Source organism: Microcaecilia unicolor, chromosome 7 (assembly GCF_901765095.1).
Source record: "Microcaecilia unicolor chromosome 7, aMicUni1.1, whole genome shotgun sequence".
Taxonomy (NCBI): domain Eukaryota; kingdom Metazoa; phylum Chordata; class Amphibia; order Gymnophiona; family Siphonopidae; genus Microcaecilia; species Microcaecilia unicolor.
The window spans coordinates 13656549-13669649 of record NC_044037.1 but is presented as its reverse complement, the minus strand read 5'-3'; the positions used below and the strand labels follow the sequence as shown (position 1 = coordinate 13669649).

Below are 13101 nucleotides of genomic sequence, written 5' to 3'. Positions count from 1 at the left end.
AACCGAGTAGCGCGTGGTTAGTGCGGGAGAGCTCCCACGCTATTGACCGCACGCTAATTGGGAAATTAGCACGTGTCCAATTAATGGGAGAAATAGGAAATGCATTCATTTTACAGCCTCACTAAAAGTGGCCTCTGCGGGCAGGAAGCCCACTCGCTAGTTATAGCGCAGGCCACTTTATAGCACAGCGTAGTCAAAAGGCCCCTTAGTGACGCCAATAAATTAAAGGGCCCACTAGCCCAAATCGGAGGCCCTGTGGACCTCCTCCTCTGAGTGGACCTCTGATCCCTGGTGGCCCAGTGGTTCCGACGCTCTTTTCCTGTGATTGGTCACCAGCTTTTACTTTTAATGCAAAATAAATAAATAAATAAAATTCCTATGGGCATTTGGTCTTGTTTGAGTGTCTTTCTTATCTAAACTGGCGTTCCTTTCCTAATTTGTAAACCAGCTACACCTATGTCAAAGATTGGGTGATATAGAACATTTTAAAGAAACCCATAAACCCATGCCCCCCCTCCCAGGGGCCTTTTCCATAAATGAGGACCCTGTTCCATTAGGACCCTGACTCACCCAAGGGGCTTGAGGGTCAATGGGGCAGGAGGGTTCATCGCTGGCTCCTGCTGTAGTGGCCGTCATAGTCAAAATGGCTCCAATTGACTTCTAGTGCAAACACATGAAAAATTCTGTGCGTTCTTTAGCTAAGGGTGCAAAGGAACCCAGAGCACATTTAAATTTCACGGAAATGGAGCTCATCTTTTTTCGACTATCAGGCTGCACAGTGAGATAAAGCCTCTGCTCCTGCACAGTTTACAGTACTTTCAATAAAAACATAACACCAACTACAGACAGCTTAGGGTTGGAAAAATCAGCACATTTTACCCAAGCAGTGCCTTGTGGAGGAACAAACACTGCAGCAGAATAGAGGGAGTGGGAGTTTGTGCATGTGGAACTGGATGACTCAAGCAAAACTCCTGCAGTGAGGGGGGGGGGAGAGAGAGAGGGAGACAGAGAGAGAGAGAACAAGAAAGAGAGAGAGAGAGAGAGAGGGGGGAAGAGAGGGAGAGAGAGAAAGACAAAGACAAAAGTGAAAGGGAACTGGGACTTGATATACTGCCTCTCTGAGGTTTTTGCAACTACATTCAAAGTGGTACTTATTTGTACCTGGGGCAATGGAGGGTTAAGTGACTTGCCCAGAGTCACAAGGAGCTGCAGTGGGAATCGAACTCAGTTCCCCAGGACCAAAGTCCACTGCACTAACCACTAGGCTACTCCTCCACTAGCAACATTCCATGTAGAATCTCAAATAGCAGCAACCACTAGGCTACTCTTCCACTCCTTGGGATTCCGGAATCTTGCTATTCTTTGGGGTTCTACACGGAATGTTGCTACTCTTTGAGACTGTGCATGGAATCTTGTTAATGGGACTTGATTTACTGCCTTTCTGTGGTTTTTGCAACCACGTTCAAAGTGGTACTTATTTGTACCTGGGGCAATGGAGGGTTAAGTGACTTGCCCAGAGTCACAAAGAGCTGCAGTGGGAATTTAACTGAGTTCCCCGGGATCAAAGTCCACTGCACTAACCACTAGGGAGAGAGAGAGAGAGAGAGAAAGAGAGGGACAGAAAGACAGAGAGAGAGAAAGAGTGAGAGATGGGGGGGGGGGGGGGGGGGGTCAACATCAGAGCCTTCAGGTTTCACTGTTCCCTGCTCTGATTTGTGCTACTGTCAGATTATTCATTTTGAGTTTCTTCCCCCCCCCCCCCCTACTGTGTCACTGACAGAGCCTAACTGTCATGGGAGTGGAGGAGTAGCCCAATGGTTAGAGAGTGAGCTGAGGAACTAGGTACAAATCCCACCACTTCTCCATGCAATCCTGGGGAAACACCCAACCTCCCATCATGCCACGTACAAACCATAGAGTGTGAGCCCACTAGAGAGAGCGAAAGTACATGAATGCAATACTGAATTGCTTTTTTTTTTATCATCCATACGTCTCCTTCACTGATTGGAAAGAGCCTACCTTCCCTACTCCCTCTCTGCTCTACATTGAACTGCAGTCCGTGGGGATCCAGTACACCTCCACCTCCGTGTGGCTCTTCCCATATGTTTTCAGCTTAACCAGTGTGAGACCAAACACTGATGTATCTCGTACAACTCAGAAGGAATGATTGCGAGTCTTAAATACTTTTTTCCATTTCCTTTAACCTGAGGTGCAGTTCTGGAAGGGTAAAAATATTTTCATAATTTTTGGAAAAGAGTCCAGGTGGAGGTGCATGGAGATACCTTGCCAAGGTACTTGTGGAAAAAGGGTTAAAGGAATCAGTTTTAGGAGTAACCTAAGGAAGTACTATTTCACAGAAAGGGTGGTGGAGGTGGTGGAGTCGAGGTCTGTTCCAGAATTTAAAAAGGCATGGGATAAGCATGTGGGATCGCTTAGGAACAGGAAGAATTAGGAGTTACAGAGGATGAGCAGACTGGATGGGTCATGTGGCCTTTATCTGCTGTCATGTTTCTATGTTTCTATCTTTGGTCATATGTGCCAATACAAACAAGTATCCCAGGCTACTGGAGGGGCTCATTTTCAAAGCTCTTAGACCTACAAATTTCCATAGGCTTCTATGTAACTTTGTAAGTTGTGATAAAGTCACCTCCAGGATAGTTGGGTTAAGGCAGTTTCAGTCTGAAATACAAGTCCCAGAAGGCATTGCAGGCAAGGAGCCAGAGAGTGAGATGAAGAACCCGGACTGGACTCCTAGCTGCAATTGGGGAAGACATGGGTGTAAGCTGGCAGGTTGTGTAGAGTGGCTGCCACTAGGCGGAAAGAGAGTTGGGAAACCCTGTGTGCAGGAGCTCATCATTGGTCTCATTAGTCTAAGGCTCAACTCAGCTGGTTTGGGTGTGAGGAAGGTAAGGGAAGGAGAATGATTGGTTGTGGTAGCTGAAGCCAGGGATTGATTAGGCAGGTGGGAAGGAGTCCCAGAAGTTCAGTTCAGGAGAGAGGAGCAGAAGGAGAGAAGTATTTGCAGGCTGAAAATCCTTGGGCAGGGAGGTCCCTAAAGTACTGAAGCAGGCTGAGATTCCTTGGGTGAGAGGAAGTCCCAAAAGTATTGAATTCACTGTGAAGCTGATGCAGGGGAAAACCCTTGGGTAGAAGGAGTCCCTAAAATATTGAACTCTCCTGAAGGTAAAGAGGATAGAAGGTAGAAAGTGCTGCTTGGTGACTGAACTGTGATGATGAACTGAAAGAACTGTTTGTCTTGGGAATTGAATTACTGTTTATTGTGCACTGGATAAAGAGCCCAGACTGAAGCCTGTGTTGAATCCTGGTATGTGCTATGCTGCTATTGGAACTATGTACTAGAAACCTGCATGGAATAAAAGTCCTTAAGATTGAAGTTACTGGTGGACATCTATTTCTTCATTGTACCGGGAGCCTGTGGCTGGAGGAGATTGTTCTATCCCTGGCTGCACAAGAGAGGTACCTGGTTACAAAGTCTAAGTGCTTTGAAAATATGACTGTGCTTGCACATACAGTTGATGTAGGGATTGAGATTGGGCAAATCATGAGTGCACTTATAATTACATGCATATTACTTATGTACATTTCCACGTGCTCATTTTACCCATGATCTCTGTGCTAGTCATTAATAGAGGACACACACAGGCTTATTTTCGAAAGGGATCACCGGCGATCTTCCGACACAAATCGGGAGATCGCCGGCGATCTCTTGATCCCGGCCAAATCGGTATTATTGAAAGCCGATTTGGGCCGGCCCCAATTGCTTTTTCTTTGGTAAGGTAGCGAAGGTGGGAAGGGGGCTGGGTGGGGCGTGGTTACGAGATGGCCAGCTTCACCTTATAATGGGAAAAAAAAAGCCGGCTCGAACGAGCATTCACCAGGCTGGACTTGGTCCATTTATTTTTAGGACCAAGTCCCAAAAAAGTGCCCCAACTAACCAGATGACCACCGAAGGGAAGCGGGGATCACCTCCCCTTACTCCCCCCAGTGGTCACCAACCCCCTCCCACACAAAAAAAATTAGAACATTTTTTGCCAGCCTGTATGCCAGCCTGAAATGTCATACCCAGCTCCTTGACAGTAGTATGCAGGTCCCTGGAGCAGTTTTTAGTGGGTGCAGTGCTCTTCAGGCAGGCGGACCCAGGCTCATCCCCCCTTACCTGTTACACTTGTGGTGGTAAATGTGAGCCCTCCAAACCCACTGTACCCACATGTAGGTGCCCCCCTTCACCCCTTAGGGCTATGGTAATGCTGTAGAATTGTGGCCAGTGGGTTTTGGGGCGGATTTGGGGGGCTCAGCACCCAAAGGAAGGGTGCTATGCACCTGGAAGCTAATTGTGTAAATTGTGTCCTGGCATGTGAGGGGGCCAGTGCACTACAAATGCTGGCTCCTCCTACGCCCAAATGCCTTGCATTTTGCTGGGTTTGAGATGGCTGGGTCCGGTTTCCATTATGGCTGGAAAATGGAGCTGGCCATCTCATCTAAACCCAGCAAGCGATTTGGCCGGCGCCGGGCTCCGAAGATGGCCGGCCATCGATTTCGCTGGCGCCATTCGATTATGCCCCTCACAGGCACCTTTTTGTCCTCTCAATCTAGGCGACCAGATAGGGTTATCATCTTTGCGGAGACAAAAAAGAGAACGCAAAAAAGAAAAACGGTTGCTACCTTTGCTAAAGAAATATTTAATCATAGCGAATGTGGAAATGGCTTTTAGTCCATGAACACACCTCAAACAGTGACTGACTTTTTAAAAACTTCCGAATTTGAGTTTGACCCAAACTTATCAGAAGAGTGGATATTCCTCAACAACTTTGGCTGGCTTCTGAGATACGTGTGGCACCCTCTAAAGGTCTTATTCCTAGGTCTCCTTTCCCAAAGATGCTTCATTTCTTCTGCCATTGTCCATCTGTTTGCATTGCAACAAAAGATGCAGCTTTTCCCATAGTCAGGCTATATTCTCAGGGGTCTCTGTCCTCAAGTCCCTCTTCTGTTGTTTCTACAGCTGTCATCATTTAGACTTCTCAAGCCAGAACTGGCATAAATTTCTAGCCACAAACAGCACAGTGACACCCTTATATACTGAGGTCCATAGTAATAGCAGGGTTTCCCAAAGCTGTCCTGGGGACCCACAGCCAGGTGGATTTTCAGGATATCCACAATGAATATGAATGAGATCAATTTGCATGCACCAGATGTATGTAATTTAGCTCAGGGATATTCATTGTAGATATCCTGAAAACCCAACTGGCTGCGGGGGTCCTCGGAAGATAAACAAGGGAAGAACAAAAATGTTTTGCAGAGAACAGAAACAGCAAAATGTGGAGACAGCTAGAGGGATAATTTATTTATTTATTTGGTTCACTTGTATCCCACATTTTCCCAGCTAATGCGGGCTCAATGTGGCTAACAAAGTTACTAGAAAATTACATAATACAACAGGATGAAATTGTTCCAGTAAAAAAAAAAAAAAAATGTTACAAATTTAAGTACAGAGTAGCTAACATAAGAGAATATGGAGGGGAATACAGGAGCAACAAAAGGGAAGCTGACAGAGGGTAAAATGGGGGTAAACAAATAAAACGGGGAAAAAGGGGTTTAAAGAGCATTGTTAACTTCAGGGTAGGCGTTACTAAACAAATACGTTTTTAGTATTTTTTTAAACGTTTGATGATCCGGCGTCTCTTGCAGGAGTCTCGGCAAAGCATTCCAGGTTCGCGGGCTGATGAACGAAAAGGAAGAAGCGTAGATTGTCTTGCATTTTAGATTCCTGCAGGAAGGATAGTGCAGATTAAGATAAGTTCGAGAAGACACCAAGGAATTTCTAGCAGGTAAATCAATCAAATCACACATATAAACTGGTGCTTCGCTGTAAATGATCGTATGAGTTAAGGCACAGATCTTGAAATCAATATGGTCCTTAATGGGAAACCAGTGAAGTCTCACACGAAGAGGTTGGGCACTGTCGAAGCGAGACTTTCCAAAAAATAGTCTGGCTGCGGTGTTTTGAACCGTCTGGAGCTTCTTCAGAATATAGAGTGTGTACAACCAGTGAAAATTCCACTGCAGTAATTGATGTGGCTTAAGACCATAGAATGAATCAGGGTTCGAAATATATCCTTTGGCGGGAGCTGTTTGATGCGTTTAAGCCTCCACAAAGAAAAGAACATTTTTTTTTCGTAATCTGCTTAACTTGACTATCAAGCGACAGATGGCTGTCCAGCGTGACCCCAAGAATTTTCAAACGGTTTGAGATTTGGAGGATGATGTCGCTGGAGACACACTTTGGTTATTTAATTTTATTGTTGACCCGACACAGCTGTGTTTTAGCAAGTGCCTGCTTCAGGGGTCCTTGTTCGCAAACCTTAGCCTCCTACATAATCAGTTAATCCAACGAAATACCGCTAGACTTTTTATCCTTGCAGCGAAGCTTGTGAAGACTTTCTCTTTCCAACTAAAATTGAGCACCTAACTTTGGGCAACCCAGTGGCGTAGCTACGGGGGGCCATGGGGAACTGGGCCCCCCAAATTGGCTCTGGGGCCTCCGGTTTGGCCCCTGCCAGCTAAGGCGCTTGTCTTGTGCTGATCTTACATTGCCTGGCATCCTGTCCTGTTTTCAGCACCGTGCACGCTTCTTTTAATGAAACTGAGCATGCTCGCGCATGCTCACGAGCATGCATGGCGCAAAAACAGGACAGGGTGCCGGGCAAAGTGAGACCAGTGCAGGACAAACGCTTTAGCTGGTGGGGGTTGGGAACCCCCGCCAGCCAAGGTACTTCCAGCAGCAGCGGGGCAGAAGTGGCGGTGGAAGGGTGGCAGCGGCGAGGCAGGCCAGAACGTGCACCTGCACTAGCGCAGCCCATTTTTCTGCGCACCGTAGTAAAATTACCAGAATTACCCACACTGTTATCACCCAGTTGATTGCTGAAATTTCTACTTGCACATCAGTCCTTCAGTATAGCCCATACAAATCCTATTTGGATCCAAAACCTTCTCTGAATAAGGAAGTTTGAATTAAAAAAAAATCCCCCCCCCCCCCCCCATCTGCCTTTTATTCAGGCCCAGCTGTTGCCTGTATAATTGTTTATTTATACAATAACAGATTTCTGATGGAAGATAGCACCTTATTTAAAAGGTGGCACTGTAGCATGGCCAGGGACGTTGCAAACAACAGTCAAGAAACAAGAGACATGTGAGAACTTTAACTGGATCTTATTAGACAGGCTTCCTGGGTTATCCTGACCATGACAGGGCAGGGCAGGGAGCACCAGCTGCAGGAAAGTCAGGCTGCGCACTATAGTTGAGATTAATGATCAGCAAGTGGAAACTTGGGAAACACTGCAGATGTATTTTTTTTTTTTTTTAATTTTGCCTGCTGTCATTGTTGTCTGATTTTGAGCCCAGGAAGGGGATTGTTGGACCACACTCTCTGCTCTTGGATTCATGCTATGCTGGGATTGCGAAATCCCTTCTCCGTGGCCCTGGAAAACAGGACAGATGGTGAAGCACCACAGATCCTTCAGTCCAATCACTTCCTACTACTACTATTTAACATTTCTAGAGGGCTACTAGGGTTACACAGCGCTGTACAATTTAACAAAGAGAGACAGTCCCTGCTCAAAGAGCTTACAATCTAATAGATAAGAGTGAGACAAATATAGGACAATCAAGCCATTGTGACATCACTGATGAGGTTGGCTCTTAGGCATTGGTGGAATGAGGCATTATGACATCACAATCTCAGCTCTGGTTAAATCACTGCTATATGTAATACTACTACTACTACTACTTAACATTTCTAGAGCGCTACTAGGGTTACGCAGCGCTGTACAATTTAACATAGAAGGACAGTCCCTGCTCAAAGAGCTTACAATCTAAAAGACAAGTGAACAGTCGGTCCGAAAGGGGCAGTCAAATTGGGGCAGAGAAAGTTCTGTTCTCCCCTCTCCCCACAGGCTCTTTACCTCTCTTCCCTATTCTATCACTTTTCCTCCTGATCTTTCTCCCTTCCCCTAGTTTGCCTCTTTATCTCTCATCTCAAGGGTCTTCTGCTTCCCTAGTTTCTCTTCTCTCCCAGCCTCTTCCCCCTCCTGCAAAGTCCCTTGTGTAGCTGCGGAAGGACTGGTGCAAGATTTTTTTGCCACTCAACGCAGAGTCTACTTGTTCTCCTACACCCCCTCCCTTTCCATTCTTCCTCTCTCTCTGCTCCTCCAACGTCACCACTACCTCACTCCTACCCAGGCTACTTCTCCCCTCCATTTTACACACCTCACCTCTGTGCACTATTCCAGCCTCACCTAGATCACCACCCCTGTGCTGTGCTCCTCTGCCCTACCATTCCATCCTCAAAAACCACGGCCCCTTCACCGCCCATTGTGTCCTAAAACTGCCATGTCTGCTTATCCTTCATTACCTCTACTGAATGTCCTCATTCCATCATTCTCCCAAATCCTTCCTGCTCTCTCTCTCTCTCTCTCTCTCTCTCTCTCTCTCTGTCTCAGGTGCTCTGTTCCTTCATCCCTCCCACTGTTATCAGAGGAATTTTTAAATTTTATTTAACCAATTTATAATCCACACTATCTCTACAGTCTAAGAAGGTTAAACCTAGACCTTTCCCCTTTCCGTAGGGATCAGTTGACCAGAGACATTCATTTGATTGAGATTTGTAAAGTGTATATTGCAGACCCCCCCCCCCCCCATTACAATGGGTGTCCATGCATGTAACCCTCCCTAGTACATTGGAGGAAGGGGATTGTCTATGTCTGCTGCTGGCAGAACCTGGCCTGTCCCAGAAGGCCAGATCCAGTGATTCTAGGACACACAAGTCTACATTTGACATAAGGAGGGCTGCAAATCACAGCCCCCTTAAGAAAAGGGATGTTAGTAAAACCACAAGAGAGCCTATGAATAGAATTAATTCCTTTTTATCTCACTCATCTTTCTTTGGAACACAATGTAGGAAATATATCCTACTAGTGGAACCAAGCCCGTTTTGTCAACAATGAAACGGGCCCTAGGAAGGCTCTCGTGTAAGCGTATTTCTCTCTCTCCCCTCCATGTCCAGCGATTCTTCCCTACCCTCCCCTACCAGCCCTTCTCCTCTTCCCTGCCCTCCCATCCATGTCCCGTGTCTCTCCTCTCCTCCCATCCCATCCATCTATTGTCCTCTGCCCTCCCCTCGCCTCGATGTTCCTCGATTCTCTCCTCCCCTCCATGTCCAGCGATTTGTACCTGAATATTCTCTGGCTGGCTGGCTTCCGTAATGTTCCTTTTGTAACATCCTTCCTGACGTCAGCTCGCCTCCAGCGTTCCCTTCCCTCTCACTGTTCTGCCCTCCTCTGATGTCATTACGTTTTGATGCGAGGGCGGGACAGTGAGAGGGATTGGAACGCTGGAGGCTGGCTGATGTCAGGAGATATCACGAACCCAGACAGCCATGGAACGTTGGAGGTACAAATTATTATATAGGATTCTGTTAGAAGAAAAATTTAAAAAACGCCACCTCTTTCCTGTCCTCTGCCCTCCCATACAAATCCTGCTTTTCCACATGTGGGCAGAAAATGGTCACGGTGCTTTTCAAAACCACATTCTCTCCCATTGCTCTCTGCTTAGCAGTGGTGGTTAGTGCTGGCATTTACTGATTATATATGCAAACATACACAGAATTTGTAGTTACAGTGAGGGTCAAATGGAAAACGAACAGTCTAAATTCAGCGATGAATCAGATCTCAGAGATTTGCATTAGAAACAATTTTGCAGGTGCCAGTTAATCATCACAGACGATCGCTGAATTCTAATTGGCGGAGGCTTTGCAATTCCATTATTATGAAGTAATACACCCCAGCCTTGTTCTTCCTTCCCCTCGGATCACACACTACGAATCCACTAGGTCCGCTGCCTTCTTTTTTCTTGTCCCTAAACTTTGGAATGACCTTCCCCCCTCACTTCACTATCAGCTTTCCCTCCTCATCGCTCAAAGCTCACTTTTTCAACCTGGCCTTTGGCATCACTCTGAGCTAGCTTGACCGGTGGTGACTAACAGGCTTATTTTCGAAAGAGAAGGACGCCCATCTTTCAACACAAATCGCACGATGGGCGTCCTTCTCCCAGGGTCACCCAAATCGGCATAATCGAAAGCCGATTTTAGGCGTCCTCAACTGCTTTCCATCGCGGGGACGACCAAAGTTCACGGGGGCGTGTCGGAGGCGTAGCAAAGGCGGGGCTGGGGCGTGCCTAACACATGGGCATCCTCGACCGATAATGGAAAAAAGAAGGGCGTCCCTGACTAACACTTGGACGACTTTACCTGGTCCTTTTTTTCTTATGACCAAGCCAGAAAAATGTGCCCTAAATGAATAGACCGGAGGGAATCGAGGATGACCTCCCCTTACTCCCCCAGTGGTCACCAACCCCCCCCCCCCTCAAAAAAATTTCATTTTCAGTAAGTGAGGTCTATCAAATGCTGAGTGAAATAGAACAGATAAATGCGAATCTATTTTTATAGAAAAGTACAAAGATTAAGACATATTATTTGAAATTACTGTGTAGCACATTTAAAACAAACAGAGAAAATAATGTTTTCACACTCAATGCATAGTTAAGATCTGGGACTGAGTACCAGATGGCATGCTAAAAGTAGTTAGCATAGCTGGGTATAAAAAAAGGTTTTAACAAATTCCTGGAAGAAAAGTCCATAAAGTGTTACTAAGTTACACCGGGGGAAGCCACTGGGTCAGTAACATGGAGTCCTGCTGCTTTTTGGGATCCTGCCAGGTACTTGTAACTACTGGGCTAGATGGACCTTTGGTCTACCCCTGTATGATAATTCATTTCTTCTCATTTAGAGTTGACTGGAAGGTGACATTGGGATGCATTTTACGATTCACTTGCTTTTCTTGGGGGGGGGGGGGGGGGGAGGGCATTGTTGATTTTAGCTCATTCCCATTTTCAGACATGATGAAGGGGATGTTAGCTCCCAAAAGCTGGTGAAAGACATGTACTAAGTTGGTTCAGAAATAATATATCACATTAGTACAGTGGTTCCCAAGCCTGGTCCTGGAGGCATCCCAGCCAGTCAGGTTTTCAGGACATCCACAATGAATATTCATGACGGAAATTTGCATGGACTGCCTCCTTGGAATGCAAATCTCTGTCATGAATATTCATTGTGGATAACTTGAAAACCTGACTGGCTGGCGTGCCTCCAGAGCCGGGTTTGGGAATCACAGGCTTAGTATAATTTGTGTACTGTAGTTTAACCCTTATTTCTGTGCATTCAGTCGGCACAGAATACACCTGACAGCCCTTCCGCTTCCTCTCCTTTCTCTTTCTTTTACCTATCTCTCCACCCTAGCCCTTCTCTCTGTTCCGTTCCCCCTCCTTTTCTTCTTGGCAAACCCCAGCAAGACTGATGCGGCTTCTTTACAGAGCTTGGCCGTTGCAGCCTACATAAAACTGGCTCTGCCCAGCTGTTTAAACAGTCACTGCCTCTGCATCTTACAGGACTAGGCTGCTGCCAGGGCGTTCTTGCCAATCTTTCTAATACCACAGGCATGAGTTACTATGGAAACATGGAGAGTTTAACTCTTCGGCCTGCTTCCATTTCCCCCTAGATCTACAGTGCACACATGGAAACAGCTCCAAGGTCTCACTTTGCAAACACAGATGGGAATCCCAGCCAAGCTGTCTAATAAGCAGACTGCACAGCCCTCCCTAGACCAGTGGCTTCCACCTGCCTTGGAGTTGTACAGGATATCCATAATGAATATGCATCAGAGTTCCAGTGTATGCAAAACAATCTCATGTATGTTCGTTGTGGCTATGTTGAAAAGCTGGCTGGCTAGATGTGCCTTCAGGATTGGGTTAGAAAACACTGCCCTTGAAGGCTCGTTTCCATCTTCCAACTAACACATGATTTCAGATTACTAGACTAGTGTAGGTCAGGGTTTTTCATGATTTTCACAATGGATACGCATGAGAGATTTGCATGCACTGCCTTCGATGTATGTGGATCTGTCTCATGCATATATAGACAATATTTAGGCAATTTTAGTTTTGAATTAGGACAGAGTATGGCATAGCAGATGGCTTTATATTTTCCTCTGAATGCAATTTCCTGCTTTGCTTCTCTCTCATTCCATTTTCTTCATATTGCTTAATTGGTCGGTTTTCCCACTTATTTATTTATTTTTGGTACATTTATACCCCACATTTCCCCACTAGAGCGAGCACAATGTGGCTTACAATGTTACAAAAGGTTACAATATAAGGAGGGTAATGACACAAAAGTCTGAAGGACGGGAAAGAACATGAGGGCATTACACGTTGGCTAGACAGGTATAAAAGTAAGATGAGGAAGGTGAAGACTGAGTGTAAATTGTGGGGAAATGCTTTCTCAAATAAACATGTTTTTAAGGATTCCTTGAATAGCTGGTGGTCGTCAATCACTTTTTGATGTCTTGGTAGGACGTTCTAAGACTTTGGGCTGACGTAGGAGAAAGAAGATGAAAAAAGCAGCTTGTATTTAACAGACTTGCAGCTTGGATAATGTAGATTAAGGTAGGATCGAGCAGTCACCGAAGCATTTCTTGATGGTAGATCTATCAAATCTAGCATGTAGGCAGGGTATTCCCCATAAATTATCTTGTGAGTCAATGAGCAGATTTTTAAGGTAATACAGTCTATAATGGGGAGCCAGTGTAGTTTATAACGAAGAGGTTGAGCATGGTCAAAGCACGATTTGCGTAATATTAGCCTTGTGGCCGTGTTTTGAGCAGTCTGGAGTTTTTGTATAATGAAATTGTGGCAACCAGCATAACTTCCACAGCAGTAGTCAATATGCGAGAGGACCATCCAGTATGAGTAAAGGTTCGGAAGAGCTCCCTTGTGAGGAATTGCCTGAGATGCCTCAATCTCCACATAGAGTGGAACATTCTTTTTGTGATGAGTTTAGCTTGGCTGTCGAGCAGCAAGTGATTATCCAACAAGACACCAAGGATTTTTAGACATTGTGGATAAACTTGAAAACCTGACTGGCTGGGGTGCCTCCAGAGCCAGGTTTTGGAACCACTGGCTCAGTATAATTTG

The 13101-nt window shown here is 45.8% G+C and overlaps 1 protein-coding gene across 1 annotated transcript in view; it reads right to left on the bottom strand.

The window, feature by feature from the left end:
* SLC16A2 (solute carrier family 16 member 2) overlaps nucleotides 1-636 on the bottom strand; it is a 199744-nt gene extending 199108 nt beyond the window's left edge. Inside the window, exon 1 of the mRNA XM_030209813.1 lies at nucleotides 571-636. Coding sequence (XP_030065673.1) covers nucleotides 571-636 — 66 coding nt within the window. The remainder of the gene's footprint in view (nucleotides 1-570) is intronic.
* Nucleotides 637-13101: the final 12465 nt, after the last annotated feature.